Source organism: Heptranchias perlo, chromosome 6, assembly GCF_035084215.1.
Source record: "Heptranchias perlo isolate sHepPer1 chromosome 6, sHepPer1.hap1, whole genome shotgun sequence".
Lineage (NCBI taxonomy): Eukaryota > Metazoa > Chordata > Chondrichthyes > Hexanchiformes > Hexanchidae > Heptranchias > Heptranchias perlo.
In genome coordinates, this window is record NC_090330.1 from 35,032,808 (window position 1) to 35,055,924 (window position 23,117).

Here is a 23,117-nt window from a genome sequence, read left to right on the forward strand (position 1 = left end):
GAGAGCGAGCGCATTTATATAGCGCCTTTCATGACCTCAATGTCCCAAAGCTCTTTACAACTAATTGAGTACTTTTGAAGTGTAGGCACTGTTGTAATGTAAGGAAATGCAACAGCCAATTTCTACACAGCATAGTCCCAGCAACAACAATGAGTTAATGCCCAGATAATCTGTTTATATAGTGATGTCAGTTGAGGGATAAATACTGGCCAAGACACTGGGGAGAGCTCCTCTTTTGTGCCAGGAGATCTTTTATATCCACCTGAGAGGGCACAGGGGGCTACTAAAGTACAGGACTGTCCCCAAGTGCACTTAAATTAATTTAGTCACTGCAAAGCAGGGACCTAATGTTACGCCCTAAATGACATAAATACCCCTATTGTTATTAACAGTGGATCCTCTGGCTCACCACGAGCAATACCACAGGCGGTCCATGGGTAAGATATTAAAAATCTTACGTCTGCACATATTTCTTATCTGCACGTGGTCAGAATTTTTTATATCAACTTTTCCCGATATAAATTCTTAAGTCCACATTTATAATGGAAAATACGTATGTATACGTGCCAAGATGTAATTATACCTCCAACCAAACGTGGCCCTGTAGTGCCTCAGTTTGATGTAGCTCAGCTCCTCAGACTTTATTGCTGATAAACTTCTTTGCTCCAACCAACTCTACCTCTCTGCTTCCCAAATTGCTGTCAGTTTTGCTATTTAATAAAAATCTATTAGACATTAAAAGTGCTGTGTGCGTTGCAACATTCCATTTCAAACAACATTCAAAACACCCTTTCAAGCTCCAGCTATGGGAAAAGTCATTAGAAATGTGTTAACATTTAACTGCAGCACAGGTCGTAGGTGGCATGGTGAAAGGGGTATTCAGTGTTAAATGGCACATAATATTAGCTGCTAAAATGATAGGTGCCATATAGTATTCTAAATGAAAAAAACATTTTAGTCTGCATGCAGTTGCAAGCTCTGACCACCAAGCATCACTGTGGAGCAGCACAAGATCGCCTTAGCCAGCAGCCATATAGTAAGCCAGGCAAGTTTGAAACTGTAAAATTAAAACTTTTAAATATTTTTCTATATCCCCTCAAATACCCGAGGCAGAACATGCCTTTTCCTAGCTATCAGCAGCCCAATATCCCCGCCAGACCAGAGTGTTCAGCCCTTCACCAATAAGTAGCTTCATCAGTGACCCACTCATGAACCCTCCATTGGCTGGAATTTCACCCCACCTGCCTGGCCTTCTCAGCAGAGTCACACTAAAATCACAAACCCACACATAGACAACCACTTCCAGTCACATCCATGCACCACATCAGCCAACTCCCCCTGCCCACTTGCTCGCAATGGAGCATAAACTACAACAAATTCTAAGATAGGTCTACAATGCATGGTAAATAAGGTTGGTGAGCTGCAGGCGCAAATAGCCACGTGGGAATATGATGTTGTGGTGATAATGGGAGACCTGATTCAAAAAAGGGCAGGATTGGGTGCTAAATATTCCTGGATACAATGTGTTCAGGAAAGATAGGGAAGGAATGAAAGGAGAGGGGGGTGGGTGGCAGTATTGATTAAGGAGAATATTGCAGTGCTGCAGAGAGGATGTCCTGGAGGGGTCAAGGACAGAATCTATTTGGTTAGAGTTAAGAAACAATATAGGTGCCATTGCACTGCTGGGTGTATTCCATAGGCCACTAACTATTGAGATATAGATGAACAAATTTGCAGGGAAATTACAGAGGTGCAAGAACCATACAGTAGTGATAATGGAAGACTGCAATTATCCAAATGTAGACTGGGATGGTAATATTGTAAAGGGCAGAAGGGGAAGAATTTCTGAAGTGTGTTCAGGAGAACTTTCTTCAGTAATCTAGAGTATACTTAACTGGACGAGGGCCAATTTCAGTGGGTTGAGAACGGATCTGGGCCGGGTAAACTGGAATCAAAGATTGGCAGGCAAAACTGTAATCAAACAATGGGCGGCCTTTGAAGAGAAGATGGTTCGAGTACAGTCTTGGTACATTTCCATGAGGGGGAAAGGTAGGGCAACCAAACCCAGAGCTCCCTGGATTTTTAAAAATGTATTCATCGGATGTGGGTGTCGCTGGCAAGGCCAGCATTTATTGCCCATCCCTAATTGCGTTCAAGAAGGTGGTGGTGAGCCTCCTTCTTGAACCACTGCGGTCTGTATGGTGAAGGTTCTCCTACAGTGCTGTTAGATAGGGAGTTCTAGGATTTTGACCAAGCGACGATGAAGGAATGGCTATATATTTCCAAGTCAGAATAGTGTGCGACTTGGAGGGGAATGTGCAGGTGGTGGTGTTCCCATGCGTCTGCTGCCCTTGTCCTTCTAGATGGCAGAGGTAGTGGGTTTGGGAGTTGCTGAAGAAGCCTTGGATGACGAAAGACTTATAGAGTAAGATGAAGCAGAAAAAGGGGGAGTATGACAGATGTCAGGTTGATAATACAAATGAGAACCAGGTTTGATACAGAAAGCTCAGAGGGGAAGTGAAAAAGGAAGTAAGAGGGGCAAAGAGAGAGTGTGAGAATAGACTGGCAACTAACATAAAAGGGAACCCAAAAGTCTTCGATGGGCATATAAATAGTAAATGAGTAGTAAGAGGAGGGGTGGGGCCGATTTGAGACCAAAATGGAGACCTACTCATGGAGGCAGAGGGCATGGCTTAGGTACTAAATGAGAACTTTACATCTGTCTTTACCAAGGAAGATGCTGCCAAAGTCACATTAAAAGGAGGTAGTTGAGATACTGGAAGGGCTAAAAACTGATAGAGGAGCTACTAGATAAGTCACCAGGTCCACGTGGGATGCATCCTGGGTTGCTGAGGGAAGTAAGGGTGGAAATTGCGGAGGGACACAATCTTCCAATCATCCTTAGATACGGAGTGGTGCCAGAGAACTGGAGAATTGCAAATGTTACACCCTTTTTTGAACAAGGGTGTAAGGATAAATCCAGCGACTACAGACCAGTCAGTTTAACCTCGGCGGTGGAAAAGCTTTTAGAAACAATAATCCAGGACAAAATTAATAGTCACTTGGACAAGTGTGGATTAATTAAGGAAAGCCAGCACCAATTTGTTAAAGGCAAATCGGATTTAACTAACTTGATTGAGTTTTTAGATGAGGGCAATGCGGTTGATGAGGTGTATATGGACTTCCACAAGGCGTTTGATAAAGTGCCGCATAATAGGCTTGCCATCAATGTTGAAGCCCATGGAATAAAAGGGGCAGTGGCAGCATGGATACTAAATTGGCTAAGTGACAGGGAACAGAGTAGTGGTGAACGGTTGTTTCTCGGACTAGAGGAAGTGGTGTTCCCCACGGGTTGGCACTAGCACCACTGCTTTTCTTGATATATGTTAGTGACTTGGACTTGGGCGCACAGGGCACAATTTCAAAATTTGCAGATCTCATAAAACTTGGAAGTGTAGTAAACAGTGAGGAGGATAGTGATAGACTTCAAGAGGATATAAACAGGCTGGTGGAATGGGTGGACACGTGGCAGATGAAATTTAACGCTGAGAAGTGCGAAGTGATACATTTTGGTAGGAAGAACGAGGAGAGGCAATGTAAACTAAACGGTACAATTCAAAAGGGGATGCAGGAACAGAGAGACCTGGGGTATATGTGCACAGGTCGTTGAAGGTGGCAGGGCAGGTTGAGAAAGTGGTTAAAAAAGCATACCGGATCCTGGGCTTTATAAATAGGGGCATAGAGTACAAAAGCAAGGAGGTTATGTTGAACCTTTATAAAACGCTGGTTCGACCACAACTGGAGTATTGTGTCCAATTCTGGGCACCGCACTTTAGGAAGGATGTGAAGGCCTTGGAGAGGGTGCAGAAAAGATTTACTAGAATGGTTCCAGGGATGAGGGACTTCAGTTACGTGGACAGACTGGAGAAGCTAAGGTTGTTCTCCCCAGAGCAGAGAAGGTTGAGAGGAGATTTAATAGAGGTGTTCAAAATCATGAGGGGTCTAGACAGAGTAAACAGAGAGAAACTGTTCCCAATGGCGGAAGGGTCGAGAACCAGAGGACACAGATTTAAGGTGATTGGCAAAAGAACCAATGGCGACATGAGGAAAAACTTTTTTTTTTACACAGCGAGTGGTTATGATCTGGAATGCACTGCCTGAAAGGGTGGTGGAAGCAGATTCAATCGTGGCTTTTAAAAAGGGAATTGGCTAATTACTTGAAAGAAAAAAATTTGCAGGCCTGCCCCTTTCTCATCAAATTCACACCGAATTCCAATCTTCTCCTCCACCACTCAGCCATTAATGGGTTCATGAAACCTGTGCTTGTGTAGTTCATTGTTTCCCAGAGTCCCAAAGAGCCTCCTGTCCCTCCCTCACTCCAATGTCGAGTGTTTCAGGTTTTCCCCCATCCTACTGAACATCTAGGGTGGTCCTCCCCTCCATTCAGCTGTGAATGATCAATGTCACAGGCATTTCCCCACCCCTCACAGATCAACATTCTGGGTACTACCACTACCTCACTAATTTCAGCCATACTTCTCTCCTCCCCACTCCCCAAACATTTCGGGCAGTGCACTGCCCAACCCAACTGAGAAGCATCTTGGACCCAACTCCATCCCCTTGTTGGGGGCCTTTGCGACCCCCCCCCACCACATCCCGAGTAGTATTTTAGCAACCACCTCACAGCGCTGAACAGCCTTCCCTTTCCCTGCTCTGAACTCCCACTCCCACCGTGCCATCTCCTCCCCCGTTCCAATCCCCCCCTCACCTGCACCGTCCACCCCACCCATCCTGGTGCAAATAATCCCCGCCCTCTCACCCTGTTTGACCTGAATATTCCATTTGGTTTTGATTTCCCATGTGCATCAACACAGGAAAATCAGCTATTAGTTGTGATTTTAAAAAAATGATCTATGCATCTTCAGTCATCAACTGCCAATAAGTAGTGGTTACAGATTCATGTATTGGTGATACACATTTATTTTACAAAGTACTCACCAAGTTTGTGTTGAGACGTCAAAAGAACAGATTCTCCATTCAGAAATCCATCTCCAGCACCATCCATAATGTTATCTGAGTTAGAAGCTCCCATGCCAATTTGAAAAGATTGTTTCTGAACTCCCTCATCTACACCTTCAAATTTCTGATCTTGAAGAGACGTTACATTGCAAATCATTAAATCTAAATCCATTCCTCCAGAATGTTGTGTTGGTGGTTCATTTATGACTGGCTTTGAACTGGCATCTAATGTGGTGACACAGGTTATCTGTATCTCAGAGTCTGGTTCAGTACTGATACCATGATTTAATGCTTCTCCTCCATTTGTTGATAAAATATTACCTCTCCTGGGATCTGAAAGCAATGTTGGTTGTAAAGGGTGGCATTCATTCAAGTCTACTTCCTTTATTCCTGTTCTGCCATCCCAATTTAAATTGTTATTCTCCAAATTTGGAGTACAAAATAAACTCTGATTATCTACGTACTGCACTTCAATATTGTGGAAGCCAACTTTTTGGCTGTGCAAGTCAGATGATGAAAAATCCATTTCAGTTGGTTCACCGAATCCATTTCTTTCATCACATCTTCCAGATGTAGCAATGCTGGCAACTTTTCCTGGCTCAGGATTTCCTTCTTCCTCATCATCAATTACGATGGGCTCCACCGGAGACACAAATTCTTTTCCTATTGGTGGCAAGGATATATTCATTTCACTTCCTATGGATTCTGGATTTCGAAATACTGCAAGTGAGGCATTGGATTTATTTACTTGTGTGGTTGCAGGGCAATTTGTAGAAAGGGAAGGTTCAATGAAAACAACATCATCGTCGTCCTCCTCATCCTTCTCATTCTGGGAACAGATCATGCTGCCTTCTACAGGTTTCCACTGGGAGTTATCAGAATTAGATTTGAGAAGACTGCTCAAATTTTGAGAGCCGTCAAAGGCCGCAGCTGCATTTGAGACTGCAGTTGACATGTTAAGATCACCACGCACTCCTCCTCCAATTCCAAAGTATTTTTGTTGATCAATGCAATTGTCTTCTGGAGCTAAACTCATATCTGCAGCTCCCTCATTATTCCCAACATTCATATCTCAAGTACCAGCTGCATTAAAAAAAGAATGTTAAGTTATTTCTATACTACTAACAATTACGTATATGTAGTTTTATCTCAAGGATTCAAGGTTAAGCAATTTCTTGATTCGCAAATTAACATTGATTGGACTCAATGTAGCCATGTCCACCTAACTTGGATAAGTGAACTTATGTTCATGAATGGTGAAGTTTCTTCTCTCTACGTCCACTTGGACAGTAGAAATAAAACATTAATGCATTTGTATATTACATAAAATTATGACACATTAGAACATGTATTTTTTTCTATAAGAAACAGCATTTTCAAAGTGCTAAACAGCAGCTTGAACATTTAAAAAGACACTCCAAGATTCCAAGGCGCTGAACTGATTGTTTTTAGATCAAGAATGGCAGAAAACATACTGCAGTATTATGATGGGATACATATGAATATAGGCAGTAAATAGAAATAAGTTTATCCGGGGGTGGGGGAAGGATTTTTACATTTGTGGCCAAGACAAACCAGTATCAATTTAACTAAACAGAAAATGAAACCGAGCTATTAGATCAAAAGCAAGGGGGGTGGGGGGGAGCAGTAATTTTCTTGCAATTATAGTATTTGAACCAATAATCTAGAAAAAATATTTATCATTGGATTATGCAAATATTTTAACAGTGGAATGGAAAAGAAAAATGTGTTTTTTTCACTAAGATACAAGTAAATACTGTATGTCAGCATAGGGGAGTCTAAACTACAGCCAAGAGGCCCACAGGCCTTGGCCATCCTATCCACAAAACCAAGGAAATGCAGCTCTATTTGCACTTATATTTCTTACTCGCTGGTTTGTCCTGTTTGAACTTTGTGGGTCTGAAGGTTTGGAGAGGGCTGTTCTTGGAGCTGCGGCCTCATTGGTGGATAAAGCCTAGATCAAAACACCAACATCTAGTGGTTAGTATCCACAGCTTGAAATACATGCAAATTAATGGTAAAACCGATTTAGACTTTATATTTGGCCCATGATGGTCCACGGCACACACTTAAGTGGCCCATGAAGACAAAAGCTTGCCATTACAGATTTGAAGTCTCATTAATATTGGTTTTAATTGAAACAGTAAACTTAAAAAATAACAATTCAATTGAAGGCATATTACGATGGGTTTTTAACCATAAAGATGAGTACTGTGATACAAGGCAAATAATCTCCAGAAGATGTAAGGCACACCTTCTCTTTCCCCCTCCCCTATTTACACCTCCAAGTTCATTATAGGCTGAATAAACTCAGTTGAAAAACAAAAGCAAAGCAAAGTTGAAAACAAGCCATAATGTCCTCTTCTGAGTCAATAGTTCAGGTTAAGCTAGAGGCCCAAATATGACAGCAGCCTTCCAGGTAGTGGTGGGTGCCAGCCTTTGTGGTCCTCACACTACATTTATCTTAAAACAACCTCCTGCTTGGTTTCAACATCTGTGTATGAAGGCATGTGTTAGAGTGTGGGAGAAAATTTAATGCAATAATGTTGCAAAGTTCTACACTGGCTACAACTGGAACTTTTTTGGATTCACTCAAATGAAGACTTCAAAATCAACAATATGAAGGTTAATGGCTGCCTGTACAAAGTCTCGAGACGGAAATCTCCAAGTAAGGGTGGATATAAAGGTGATGAAGTCTGAGAAAAGACGGCATTATGGATAGGCACTCTGAACATTATGAGTGCTGATGTGCAGCCAAATGGGAGAAAGTTATTTTAGCAATGGATGTTCTATGTGCTGAGCCTGAAATACTTTTCTACAATGTGAAAGTATTCACCCTTGAAGTCCACGACCAGACATTAGATTATTTAACATACAAGAATATGTGATTTAGCCCCAACAAATTAATCAATCAGAATTTTCCCCAAATGTGAGGGTCACTGAAGTGAGCATATTCTCTGTTATTAGAGGTAATGTTCTTGAGCTGCGTCATTTGTGTTGCCATGGATATAATTTGAAATAATTAACCTAATTTATTTTAGGATTTTATGTACAAAGTTTTAATTCTAATGGAGCTTCACTCCAGACAACGGGAATTTGCTATAGACAACGGGAATTTGCTATAGACAACAAGATGAGTTGTACTGTAGAGCTAATCCAGAGGCAGGCCTAATTTTTCAGCTCCTCTTCCTAATGTCCCATATGAAGAATGACTGGGCCAAATCTTGCTGACATGCAGTTAGTTAAACATTTTCCTGTACCCTTCAGCTCGAAATTTTTTTTGCCCTTTAAGTTGCTGGAGGTGTGAGCTGATAACGGGGCAGCAAGGGCAATGGGAACCTTAGTGAACGACTGGACCAACAGCCTATCTCCTTAACCAATGAGATTTAAGGATTGAGAAAAGATCAGAGGAACAACAGAAAAGGAGGATGAATCAGAGTCAAATCAGGTATAGAAAGAAATGAGAGAGAAAGAAAGATTGGATTGAGAGAAAAAAAGGGAGATAGAAAGGAAAAGTAAGAAAAAAAAATTACATTTTTAAAAATCTTTCAGAAGAATTTACTACATGCAGGAATGAGACTCAGCAGTTTAATCTGTTCAATTTCTGGGCTGGAGAGGTTGATTGGCATTGCATTAACAATTATCATATCATTAAAAGGGTACTTACGTTGTTAAGTATGAACACTAACTTTCTGCAGCGCATTTTAATGAGCAATTAATGTGCAAATGCACTAAGTTCTTAAAAATAACGGGGAGGTTGAGGGCGAGCTGCTGTTTGTGCGAGGCAAATAGCAATGCAGCGTAAATCGACCAGCAAGTTTTTCGCATGAACTTGCTGGCCGATTTGCACATTAATAACGATGTGCGTTGTGAACTCGCCTTTATTTTACCAGCAAGATTTGGGCCATTATTTCAAGTACGTAGTATAATCTCATATCGCCATGGGAGGTTTATCCTAGAAAGTGACTTATAGTAACAGAGCTGACTACTTCTTTTCCTGATAGCAATTCTGGATATCTCTCTAAGCTCAAAACATTAACACAGTGCACAGATATAAAAAGCAATCAAAAATGCTTTTCTCTCAAGGAGGTTGGAATACAAAAGTGAGAAAGTGATGCGTCAGTTGTTCGGAGCCTTGGCCAGACCCCATCTGGAGTAATGAATGTCAGAAAAGACCTATTGGCCTTGGAAGGGGTACAGAATGATCCCAGGGCCTAAAGCGTTAAATTATGAGGACAGGTTGCATAAACGTCACTTGCATTCCCTTGAGTTTAGAAGGTTGAGAGGTGATGTAATCATGGTCTTTAAAATGACAAAGGGATTCAAATAAACTATTTCCTCATGAGGCCCGGGGGGGGGGGGGGGGGGGGGCGCGGGGAGAAAGAGATCTAGAACAAGGCGGCATAATCTTAATGTTAGAGCCTGGCCATGTAGGAGTGGAATCAGGAAGAGTTAGGATACAAAGGGTAGGGGAGAGAATTCCAGATTTCCACAAAGAGGATATGGATGCTGAGTCAATGGAAATTTTTAAGACTGAGGTCGATACCCAAAACAAATCAAGCTCATGCAAAGCCCCGTAGACAAAATATCCAGCGGTGAAGCAGATAGGACCAAGACAAGACAAGACATGGCATTTGAATTTTCAATGCAAGGGATTTGAGTTTTAATGTGGGCATCCTCAAATTTTTGGTGTCAATTAGAAACACTGCACACAGTATTGCCAACATTCACAAATCCTATGGTTTGGAATGTTTTAGAATGCATTTCTAAATACATGTGGAAATGTGTTAAGAAAATAAAATACTAATGATGTTTAATCAGAATTCTGCCTAACCCAAAAGAGCTTTTATCATACGCAGCCCACAGAAGTTATCTCTGCTCCAAAAGGCTGGACACCCCCGAACTAAGGTACTAGAACAGTAAAGGAAACAGAAAAAGTCTGAAGTTGACTATGAAGAGCCAGTAAAACAATATTAGAAAGCATAGGGATGGAATTTCCTTTTCTGAATAGTAATGATAGAAGATAAAATACGATGAAACTTTTTACAAAGGCAGTATACACAATTATGGATATATTTTGCACAGTCACATACTTGAAAAGAAAAAATTTACAGGGCTTTGGGGTAAGAGCAGGGGAATGGGACTAATTGGGTAGCTTTCTCAAAGAGCCGGCACAGCACAATGGGCCCAATGGCCGCCTCCTGTGCTGTACCTATGATATTATGAATACAAATTTGTTGTTGTTCATGGTCCTCTTCTGCACCCTCCCTAAACCCAGAACTAGGAACTGTATGCATTAGGGTGATGGTTTACTACACTTCAGTTAAATGCTTGCATTAGGTATGAATTTATCTAGAGCTAATTAACGATAGGGGGCATGTAATTTTAATAAACTGCAGATGGTTGCATAATTTTTTTGCAGGTAGTTAATTCCCTTGTGTAAATATTATGCACCATCATGAAGTGCATTAAACAGTTGGTGATTGCACTGATACCAAATGCCAGCACGAAGACAGAATAAAGCCATCAGATACAGTAAAGTGTATATATTATAAAAGGTATGATACAAAGGTGATTACAAGACTATATAAAATTGTGAAGAGTCAGATGACAGTTAGGAAACACTTGAGCTTCATTCTCAGTTCAAGAAGTCACCTGAATTTCTAACTAAATTACTACCTTGGAATCACCTTCACAGAGGTTGGGATAAGCAGCTCAGCTAATGTCAGAAAGGTCGTGAATTTCTTGAGTGTGTTCAGGACAGCTTTCTGCAACAATATGTCCTAGAACCAACAAGGGGGCAGGCCATAATTAGGTTTAATAATGAGTAATGAGCCAGATTTAGTTAACAGCCGAACGGTGCGTGAACATTTATCTAATAGCGACCATATTATGATCAAGTTCAACGTTGCATTTGAAAGGGAGAAACCTGTATCAGCTACTAAGATTCTAAATTTAGGTAAGGCCGACTTCAACTGGATGAGACAGAGACTGTCCAAAGTAAACTAGGCAAATCTGTTAATGGGTAAAACAACAGAAGATCAGTGGGAGGAGTTCAAAAAAAGAATTTAACATGATACAAAACCAGTTTATACCCCTAAGGGGCAAGAGCTCTACTTGCCAAAAAAACAGCCATGGACAACAAAAGAGGTAAGGGACAACATAAAACTAAAAGAAAAAGCATACAAAAATGCAAAAAATAGCACAGGTCCTGGCAACTGGGAGAGATACAAAGAACAGCAAAGGGTGACAAAACAGATAGTAAAAGCTACAAAAAGGGAGTATGAAAAGAAGCTTGCAAGGGATATCAAAATCAACACAAAAATTTTTTACAATTATATTAGGAAAAAGAGGGGGGGGTCAAGAGCAATGAGGGCCCCTTAAAAACTGATAATGGTGATATTGTAAATGAAAATAAAGAAATGGCGGACGTGTTAAATAATTACCGTGCGTCAGTATTTACAGTAGAGGAAGAGTATACCCCAAGGAATCTAATTTTGAATCAGGGATGGGAACTCACCATAATTAACCTAAGCAAATGAACAGAAATGAAGAAAATAATGGCACTAAAGAGTGACAAATCCCCAGGATCAGATGGATTCCATCCCAGAGCTTTAAAGGAAGTAGGTGAGAACATTGCAGATGCCCCAACTATAATCTTCCAAATTTCTCTTTATTCAGGTACCGTTCCTTTAGATTGGAAAATTGCACATATCACTCAGATATTTAAGAAATGAGAGGGAAACCAGGGAATTATAGACCAGTTAGGCTAACATCGGTTGTCGGGAAATTAATGGAGTCTATAATTAAGGATAGATTGATTGAACACAGTGAAAATTTTCAGCTGAACAGAGATAGCCAGTATGGATTTGTAAAGGCTAGGTCATGCCTGATGAACCTGAGTCAATTTTTTGAAGAGGTGACTAAAGTAGTGGACAGGGGAATGTCTATGGATGTCGTTTATATGGACTATCACAAGGCATTCCATAAAGTCCCTCATAAGAGACTGTTGGCTAAAGCTCATTGAACTGAGGGAAAATTATTGACCTGGTTAGGAAATTGGCTGAGCGGCAGGAATCAGAGAGTAGGGGTAATGGGCAGATACTCAAATTGACAGGATGTGACTAGTGGTGTCCCACAGGGATCTGTGTTGGGGCCTCAACTATTCACTGTATTTATTGACGACTTAGATGACAGGATAGAGAGCCACATATCCAAGTTTGCCAATGACACAAAGACAGGCAGCATTGTAAGCAGTGTAGTTGGAGGCATAAAATTAAAGAGATATTAATAGATTAAGTGAATGGATAAAACTGTGGCAAATGGATTTCAATGTAGGCAAGTGTGAGGTCATCCACTTTGGACCTAAAAAGGATAGATCAGAGTACCTTCCAAATGATGAAAATCTCAAAACAGTGGAGGTCCAAAGAGACTCAGGGGTCCATGTACATAGATTAAAATGTCATGAACAGGTACAGAAAATAATCAAAAAGGCTAATGGAATGTTGGCCTTTATATCTAGAGGACTAGAATACAAGGGGATAGAAGTTATGCTACAGCTATACAAATTATGCAACAACTATACAAAGCCCTGGTTAGACCACATCTGGAGTACTATGTTCAGTTCTGGGTACTGGACCCCAGGAAGGCTATATTGGCCTTGCAGGGAGTGCAGCATAGATTTACTAGAATGATACCTGGACTCCAAGGGTTAAATTACGGGGAGCAATTACACAAGCTAGAGTTGTATTCCCTGGAATTTAGAAGATTAAGGGGTGATTTGATCGAACGTCTCAAGATATTAAGGGGAACTGATAGAGTGAAACTATTTATACTGGTTGGGGAGTCTAGGACTAGGGGCATAACCTAAAAATTAGACCAGGACTTTCAGGAGTGAAGTTAGGAAACTCTTCTACACGCAAAGGGTGTTAGAAGTTTGGAACTCTGCAGCCAACTGAAGTTGATCCTAGCTCAATTGCTAATTTTAAATTTGAGGTTGATAGATTTTGTTAACCAAAGGTATTAAGGGATGTGGCAGGTATATGGGGTTAGGTCACAGATCAGCCATGATCTCATTGAATGGTGGAACAGGCTCGAGGGGCTAAATGGCCTCCTCCTGTTCCTTTCGGTATCTCCTATTCTCCATGTGCACAAGCAGAGTGAAAATAAAAGCAATCATATTTGGATAATTATCCATAGTGTTAAAACCATTAGGATCATTATACAAGTTAAATATTTTAATTAAGGGTTGACACCTCAGTTTGATCAGGTTTTGTTCGTGACCAACTAGACAACAGCAGTTGCAGATACTATATCCATTTTTTAAAAACTGACTCTTACTATGCTGCTCTGTACTTAGTGCAGGAACTTTGTGAAGCAACAAAGTTTTGTTATTGAACGTTTTAAACAAATTGATAGTCAAAAGGTTCTGTTCACTATTGCAGGTACTATTGTGCTCAAACAGCACCGTCATTGCAACTAATAAATAAATAATAACTCCCCATATGTTGAGTAGGACCTGTATTAACCAAGCGAAAACAACATTTTATTTGGCTTTTCAAAAAAGTGTGCGCGGTATGGTTGGTAGATGAAAAAAATCCTAAGCATTTTGAGGAAAAATTAAGCTGGAATAGAATTGGTCCTGTTGTCATGGTCCTCCCCCCTGTTAAAATAGCTCACCTACAATCATAACTGAAGAATAACTTGGGTAGCAGCTGCCAGTGCCCTAGAATCTCTCAGCAGTATGAATCAATTCTTTTAAGAGGAGGTGTGCAAAAATGTGAAGTGGGTCACAACATTCCATTTAAAATTCTTACGTAAAGTTCAGTCTACGGAAAAAGTCATTACAAAAGTATCAACCAGTTAGGCCTGTAGATGGTGATGTGAATAGCTGATTTCCATTTTAAACTCATCACAGTAATATGAGCTAGAACACCAGCACTCCACACATTCACTACCTGGTAGATCCTTTTGTAGGTGTTCTATCAATACTCTATTATATAGCTACCCTTCCTCCAAAACCCCAATATTGGCGACCTTTGAACTGTTCATTTGGATTTTGTGCCTTACCGCACCCATTACTTGTTGGAAGTATGCCTTTTTCCTCACCCCACCCGACGAAAATGGGAGCTGCTGAGCTGCATTTTGGTGAATGGGACTTTCCCAACTGTACATCTTTTTGGAGATATCCACCCTCATTGAGCAACGTTTTGTACATCGCTAACCCACCAACCTACTGAGCAGCATTTTGTGCATGCTCCCCCAACTCGCTACTAGTTTGCATTATGTTCCCTCCCAACACCGAGCACCTTTTTGCTGCATGGGAACCCTCTCACCGAGCAGCATTTTGCACATCATGCACACCCTCCACCCACCCCCAAAGTTGTCTCCCTATCTTTTCTAACCTGTCCTGGCTGAGCACACTTTCTGGTCCCCCTCCTCACTCGATGCCCTCTTACTTCCCCACCCCACCCCTGCTGCCATCTGCCATGGTCTAATTATAACCCGCATGACTTGTACATTGCACTCGGCCTTGACTCCCTGTGTACAATATTGCTAAGATTGACTAGTGAATATTTAACTATCCAGCCACTCTTAATACAACCACCAATTTTTAAGATGGGTGGTCACATTAGTTACGTGGGAAAAATGTAAGCACAAGAGTACCGCATCAAACAAGCTTATTCGTTGTTTTTGGGGGTAGGGGAAGGGGAGAAGAATATGTCAATGACACTTGTAAAAGTCTGGTCTTCAAAATTCCGAATGGGTTGCATACATTTCTTTTAGCAGCGACATTACTCAGCTGGACACAAAAAACATCATGTGACTTTCTAGCTTACACACAGCTGTGATTAAGATTTAGTTGCCCTTTCAACAAGCACTTTCAGAGGCAGCCACTGTGTCCCACCTGCTTCCCCCCCCCCTGAAAAATGCAGCTGCTTTTCATTAGCACAGATCTAAACAAAGCACAGACCAATCACTAACCAGCACTGTTAAAGTTCTGCCAGTGGAGGCTAAACAGAAGTAATAGTCTACAAGTACCTCACAAATGCTTTTTGAAAACTAACAACAAATGAGTCTGTGCTTCAGAATGGGTTGAAAAACATCACTAGCATAATCTGGTTTTATCCATGTAACACAAAAGTTCATGGCTGACTGCACAATAGCAATTAAGTCCAGACAACGTTTTTCCGTAGAGTCCATTATACTGTCCTTCAAGATGGTGATAATTCTACCATTTTCTTTTTTGCCTGAGCCTTGCTCTTCCAGTTTAAATCTCCCTTCCTAAAACAGATTAAGAAACCAGTGATAAGGATCCCATTACAGATACTACAAAAGTCTTGCTGTACCTTTTTGGTGAACTCATAATCTACAGTCCTGCAGAAAATCAAGAGATACAGATCACCAAGGTGTGGGGGGGGGGGGGGGGAAGAGAGAAGGAAAAACTCTGATGCAAAGTTTCCTCATTCTTACATTCAGTCACTCACAATAGAATTGAGTCTACTTTGAGCTTAGGTACGCTCACAATAATCCGACATTTAGAAGATGTTAACTGTCCACGGAAAAGACAAAATGGCGATATAAAAGGCTGAACGGCGCTTCAAATGCAAATAATAAGACACGTTGCACCATTTATCCTGATTTTCTTCAGGGGAGCTTCAAAGCAATTTTAAAAATGCATAGTATACGTGGTGTCCTTGAAGTACAGTACATTAATGTACTTAAATTGCAAATTAATGATTTTGGCTGGTCAAAATCATTTTCAAAAAGTTTGCAGATGACACGAAACTCAGAAATGAAGTAAACAATGTGGAGGATAGTAACAGACTTCAGGAGGACACAGACACTGATGAAATGGGCAGACACATGGAAGATGAAATTTAATGCAGAGAAGTGTGAAGTGATGCATTTTGTAGGAAGAATGAGGAGAAATAATATAAACTAAATGGTACAATTTTGAAGGGGGTGCAGGAAGAGAGACCTGTGGGTGCACATACATAAATCTTTGAAGGTGGCAGGACAAGTTGAGAAGGTAGTTAAAAAGCATATGAGATCCTGGGCTTTATTGCTAGAGACAGAGTACAAAAGCAAGGAAGCTATGCTGGTTAGGCCTCAGGGGGGAGTATTGTGTTCAATTCTGAGCACCACACTTTAGGAAGAATGTCAAGGCCTTAGAGAAGGTGCAGAAGAGATTTACTAGAATGGCACCAGGGATGAGGTACTTCAGTTATGTGGAGAGACTGGAGAAGCTGGGGTTGTTCTCCTTAGAACAGAGAAGGTTAAGGGGAGATTTGATAAAGGTGTTCAAGATCATGAACGGTTTTGACAAGAGTAAATAAGGAGAAACTGTTCCCAGTGGCAAAAGGGTCGATAACCAGAAGACACAGATTTAAGGTGATCGGCAAAAGAGCCAGAGGCGACAAGAGGAAACTTTTTTTGCGCAGCGAGTTGTAATGATCTGGAATGTACTGCCTGAAAGAGTAGTGGAAACAGATTCAATAGTAACTTTCAAAAGGCAATCAGATAAATACTCGAAGGGAAAAAATTCACGGGGTTATGGGGAAAGAACAGGGGAATGGGACTAGTTGGATAGCTCTTTCAAAGAGCCGGCACAGGCGCAATGAGCCGAATGGCCTCCTCCTGTGCTGTACCTACTATGATACGAACAGTAAATAGATGCTGTACGCATCCTCAAAGAGAAGGAACATTTATAGGACACATTACACTAAGTTATTCCTGTGCAACTATGTGTGGTGTGCACAGAAAACCAGAATGCAGGTGTCACAATAAATGCCTCAGTGGCCCCACATTGTGGGGGGAGGTGAAGAAAAAGAAAACTAGCAGCCTGATTACTGTGTAAAGACCTTTGTGCCTGTGCATGGGGGACAGGACTAAACTCAATGATACCCCCACATTTGAGAGCCTGCTGAGACACTGCCCATATGAAGAACGTCCACTGGATGAGATATCAGAGGTCTCCAGATATTTGCAGAACCACAGATCAGCAAGAATTAAACGTATTTAGGAATGATGGGGAGAAAATTCAAGAAAGTAATATAATGTAATGGGACCCACCTGGAGAAACAAATCCCAATTGAATTTCTGAATTTTTCTTTGATAGGTATAGTGACCTACCTCTATGACCAAGCTTTTAGTCACCCGCCCTAAAATCTCCTCCTTTGGCTCAGTGTCTATTTTTGTTTACTTACGCTTCTGCGATGCAACCTGGAACAATTTACTACGTTGAAGGTGCTATATAAATTCAAATCATTATTGTCGTGATTATGGTACTGGACTAGCAACCCAGAGGTCACGAGTTCATATCCCACCATGACAAATTGTGGAACTGAATTCAATAAATCTGGTAATTTGTGGGCTAGCAACAGAAAATCATGAAAACTACAGGATTGTAGTAAAAACCTAACTGGCCTACATGTAACTTCAGTCGTGCATTACCTGTTGACTCTTAATGTTCGCAGAGCAACAAATATTGTAATGCCAGTGTTACCCACATCCCAATAAATTGAAGAAAAACAATGTTTTCTATAGGCATATTAAAGTGCATTGGGCTCAACATCCTATAAAGAGAATTGCACATCACTTAACATGCTAAACACTTGAGGCACCATTTCTCCCTGTCTTTGATGGACGCCACTACCGGAATCCTATTACCCATTAGTCTCTTGTGCTGCTGTGAATGGAGGCAAAGCTTAATCATATTACCCAGCAAGAGCAAAACTGTTTGATAAACTAGGACAGAAAATATCAAAAAAATTAGGTACCTACCATAATTTTCCAAAATGGTTTGGAAAGAGAAATTGTACCAAAGTTGATTCAAAAAAGGAAAATGGTTGAGCAACGTTATGGCTAGTTAGCATCAACCAGGTAGTAAGAAAGGTAGCAACCATGCTTAGCTAATTTAAATTGAATGCAATGAAATTACCACTTATATTTAGATACATTGAGCACAATAGACGTGATATATTTGGACTTTTATAAAGCATTTAATAAAATGCCATGAAAGATTTGTTGCAAAGATGCAAGTGCATGCTATTAAACAAAATGTATGCATATGGGATGGCTAAATACAGAGTAGGAATAAATGAGTTTCTTGAATTGGCAAGACACCACTAGTGGTGTGCCCCTGGGATATCAGGACGTCTTGTTCTCCCTATATATCGATAAATGATTTGGGCATTGAAAGAATATCAAAATTTGTAGAATATATCAAATTAGGGGGCATAACAAATGTAGAGGAAGAATGCAGGAGGCACAGAAATGTTAAGGGAATGGGAAGATGCCACACAAATGCATTTCAACAGATAGTTCTGAGGTACAACATTTTGGGGAAAAAATTAATATACCCAAACAGTAAAATTCTCAACGGAGTGAAGAGTGCAAATACACAGATCTTTAAAAGCATTCTTGCTGTAATTACACCCTTCTGCCAGTGTAGCACCTCCACTAGTAGGATGGTGTAATTACAGTGTGAAAGTTTACATAGGCAGTTTCCATTATAAACATGGACATAGGAATCCACAATTGGAAAGGTTGACAGGAAGTGCACACAGACACAAGATGTTTAATATAGTACTAGTTGATTCCTCGTGGAGTTGCAGAACATGATCTCTCTCTTTTGTGCCTCTGCTGTCTTCATGCTGGTTTTACTCTTTCTTTTCTGCTTCTGTCCCCTTAACTCTTCAATTTGCTGTGTTTTTTTTTGGGTGGGGAGTGGCAAGTGGTATGACTGGTATAGGAGCCACGAATGGCTTCAGGCAAAATTTGAGATGGGAGTTGCAGGTGAAGTGTGGCCCTCAATGGCTCCCTTCTCCTGGGGCATGGCCAACATGCATCCCATAACCAATAATACAAATATAGATTATCTGGTCAATTATCTCATTGCGGTTTATGGGACCAACCGTATATAATTTGTGTTTGCCTACATTTTGAAAAGTACTTCATTGGGTGGAGGAGATCAGAATTTTTTTTTAAATCCCAAAGCACCTCACAGCCAATACTTCACCTTTATACTTCTCCCAACTTTTCACTCCCATCATGCCCCCAACCCTTCACCTCCTCACCAGCTCTAACCCTACATCTTCCTCTTTAAACTACTCACAAATCCTTTATCCTCAGCCCACTTTGCTCTGCTATCACCCTCGCTATCACCCTCACCACCACCGCACCCACCCACACCCCCCCACCCCGTGAGCAGATGGTGAGGCCAGAGGCCCTCTTACCCTCAACCAGTTTACCCACTCCCATTCCCATCCAACCTATCTGTTGTCTTCAAAGAAGCTGTTTGCTTTCAAAATTGTTTTAAAAAATCAAATTAGAATGAGGAAAGAAACTGCCTGTCTATCTTTCTATATTCATCTGTCTCATAGGTGTTAGAGATTAGAATGTTTCAAGGCTACTTGCCTTGATCTTTATTAACTTAACAAAACACAGGTGAGATAAAATTCAACTGATTTTTTAAAAAAAATGATAAGGGACACTTTTCTCTCCACTCTGACCCAAGTTTGTATCTTTCACTTTCTAAAGTTTACAGAACATAAAACAAAGGCTGCAATGGTGTGAAATCAAAACAGCCATTTTAACCTCATATATAGCCATATAAAAAATGAATTTTACCCTAGCAAAGCTTTTGAAATTTATCCTCTAGCTTTTCTTCAAATTTTGAAAAACATTTGAACAGAAACTGTGAGAAGCTAAAAATAATTCTCAATACAGTCAACTGGATGGTACTGATGTATTCTGGGAAACTGAACTTGTTCAGTCTGTAGGATCCAAATTCAGCACATAGTTCTGGGCATAAACTATCAATTGTAATCCAAGACTTTTGGGCGAGGTTATGACTTTCAAGTAAAAACTTTAATTAAGCCACTGAGAGAATTCAATGAATAAACTGAATATTATTCGATAAGGTGCCACTCAAGAGGTTGTTACACAAGATTAGGGCTTATGGGGTTGGGGGTAATATATTAGTATGAATCAAGGATTGGTTAACAGACAGAAAACTAAGAGTAGGAATGAATGGGTCATTTTCGGGTTGGCACAAGGATCAGCGCTTGGGCCTCAGCTGTTTACAATATATATCAATGACTTAGAGGAGAGGACCAAATCAAGTTTACTGACAAAGCTAGGTGGGAAAGTAAGCTGTGAGGAGGATGCAAAAGAAGCTACAAAGGGATATAGACAGGTTAAGTGAGTGGGTGAGAAAGTGGCAGATGGAGTATAATGTGGGGAAATGTGAGGTTATCCACTTTGGTAGGAAGAATAGAAAAGCAGAATATTTTTTTTAAAAAGGTGAGAGACTAAGAAATGTTGGTGTTCAGCGGGATTTGGGTGTCCTTGTACAAGAATCACAAAGTTAACATGCAGGTACAGCAAGCAATTAGGAAGGCAAATGGTATGTTAGCCTTTATTGCAAGGGGGTTGGAGTATAAGAGTAAGGAGGTCTTGCTGCAATTATTGGGCTTGGTGAGACCACAGCTGGAGTCCAGTGTACAGTTTTGATCTCCTTACTAAGGAAGGATGTACTTGCCTTAGAGGGGGTGCAACGAAGGTTCACTAGATTGATTCCTGCAATGAGAGGGTTGTCCTATGAGGATAGATTGAGTAGAATGGGCCTTTTTTCTTTGGAGTTTAGAAAAACGAGAGGTGATCTCATTGAAACGTATAAAATTCTTAGAGGGCTTGACAGGGTAGATGCTGAGAGGCTGTTTCCCCTGGCTGGAGAGTCTAGAACTGGAGTTCATAGTCTCAAGATAAGGAGTGTGCCATTTAGGACCAAGATGAGGACAATTTTCTTCACTCAGAGGGTCGTGAATCTGTGGAATTCTCTATCCCAGAGGGCTGTGAATGCTCAGTCATTAAGCATATTCAAGACTGAGATCGATAGATTTTTGGACACTAAGGGAATCAAGGGATATGGGGATAGGGCAGGAAAGTGGAGTTGAGGTAGATGATCAGCAATAATCTGAATGAATGGTGGAGCAGGCTTAATGGGCCATATGGCCGATTCCTGCTCCTATTTTTTTATGTTCGTATGTTATGTAATGTTTGTTTGTTTTTATTTTGGTCAAACTCATCTGGTGTTGGTAACTCAAATTCCTGAGGAAGAAATATCTGATGAAAAAGATTTTTATTAAGCATTTTGAGAGAGACTTGGTGACTACACTGCCAAACTAACATGTTATTGTTATAAATACAAACAGGAATGTATAATGGAAAAACCGACACAAAGTGTGACAACAGGAAGTCAAGTGGTGCAAACAAAAATACTTAAGGACACTGGATACAAAAACAAGGAGGCGATGATGAAGCAACATGACACTGGTGAGGCCACAAATGAGCAGTTTTGGGCACCCCATTGTAGAAAAGATATCCAAACCAAAAGAAAAAGTGCAACATAAATTACAATACCAGGAATGTGGGGATGTATTCAGATACAGAGAATGATTAAAGTGTGGCTAAGATTAATTAATTATGAAAGGGTAAATTGTGAATGACTATATCTAATGATGTGCGAATTAGTAGCAAGGGGCATAAACGTACGACAAAAAGGGGGAGGTTAGAAAGATTTTCTCAGTTATTAGGATATGGAATGCTTTATTACAGCTGTTACTGAAGCACAGTCAATCACAACACAAAGACTTGAAGATATTTAAGGATAGCAGGGAAATGGAATAAGGTTCTGGTGGGGAAGCTAGATCATACCAAAATTTATTTGACCATGAAAAATGAAAGCACAAACGTGAATGAGGAGAACAAACAAGTAAATAAATCATAAAACAATTGGGAACAGTTGCAAAAGGTAAACACAAAACCAAAAACACTCAGGATTGCAGTCAAAAAATAGGCATCAGTACCATATGTTAATCAAAATGCTAGTGATAGTCTGGGCGTTAGAGTTACAGAATTAATTTACTGATGTTGGAGGAGCATTGAGGTTTACTGCAGAAAGGTCTTGATCTTAAAATTCACGTTTAGGCTACAGTGGTTAGCATACTCACCAAGTTACACTGGACAAGTAAGGAGGCTGAAACGCTTGGATACTATCTAATCAAGTTACAAATTACAAGCCAAGTACTTTATAATCGATTTGAGTTCATTTGATCCATCCTTGGTAGTCTCAGGTGATAGAGACCTTCCATTTCACACTGAAGGTTTAAATGAGCATCAAAGACGTCAGAAATCACGTCAATCCATACCTTTATTTATATTTAACACTTTACTGAATTACGGATAATACAAGCTGAGGGAAAGGATGCGCGTATTAAAGTACAGGCATTCCTCGCCAAAAAAAACGCGTTTTGCATTTCACTAACAAAGTAGTCACGACTGAGTTAGGCTACAATTCAAATATACAACACAATTCAGCAACGCATCACAAAATACGTCATTTCGGCACGTTTAAGAGATTTATTTCCAATTTACTTTAAACTATTACACAATGGAAAAAGGTGTCTGCGACCACAGGATTTCCAAGTGTTATGAAATATTGTTTCTTTCAGGTAAAAGTAGCGATTCCGCAGATGGCAAGTTTCTTTGCCACCATAATATGGACTAACAAAGACCATCAAAACAGGGTGCTGAACCGTTTTGCATACGTGAAACCCAAGAAGGGACTTGGGTCGAGGATAGTGGCTAATCCTAAAATCTGGGCTGGATTCTTTTCTGAACTCGTTTCGATCATACCTCTTCTATTCCACCCCCCCACCAAAAAGTTAAAACATTGAGATCAGGGACCTTAATAAACACACTACCTAACTGGCTACGTTACTTTATTTTCGCAGCTGAGAGGAGGAATTAAGAAATAGGAAACTCATCTCGGTTAAGAGGTTAGCACCAATCTCTGTGAGGCTCTCTTCCTTCCCTCCCTCCCCAACCGCCCCGCCTTCAACGCACGCAGCAAGCTCGCTTGTGGCGAGCGTCTGTGCGCTTCGCTATTCGCACCCACAATGCTCGCGGAAAAAAAAGCTACCCATCCGGGATTAGCAACCGGAGTAAAGGTGGGGGGGGGGGGGGATTTTAACATCAATTTATTAAGTAATAATAGAATAACAATTATA

The 23,117-nt window shown here is 40.6% G+C and overlaps 1 protein-coding gene across 3 annotated transcripts in view; it reads right to left on the reverse strand.

Moving 5' to 3' along the window:
- The window catches only part of zmym2 (zinc finger, MYM-type 2), a 114,895-nt gene that overhangs the window by 91,237 nt on the left and 541 nt on the right, over nucleotides 1–23,117 (reverse strand). For 2 of the 3 annotated variants that reach the window (XM_067986092.1, XM_067986094.1), the window contains exons 2-3: nucleotides 6,908–6,994; nucleotides 4,999–6,102 (exon numbers count right to left, since the gene is read on the reverse strand). In XM_067986092.1, coding sequence (XP_067842193.1) covers nucleotides 4,999–6,088 — 1,090 coding nt within the window. In that variant the 5' untranslated portion in view covers nucleotides 6,089–6,102; nucleotides 6,908–6,994. The remainder of the gene's footprint in view (nucleotides 1–4,998; nucleotides 6,103–6,907; nucleotides 6,995–23,117) is intronic. The other variant, XM_067986093.1, reaches the window with a different exon arrangement.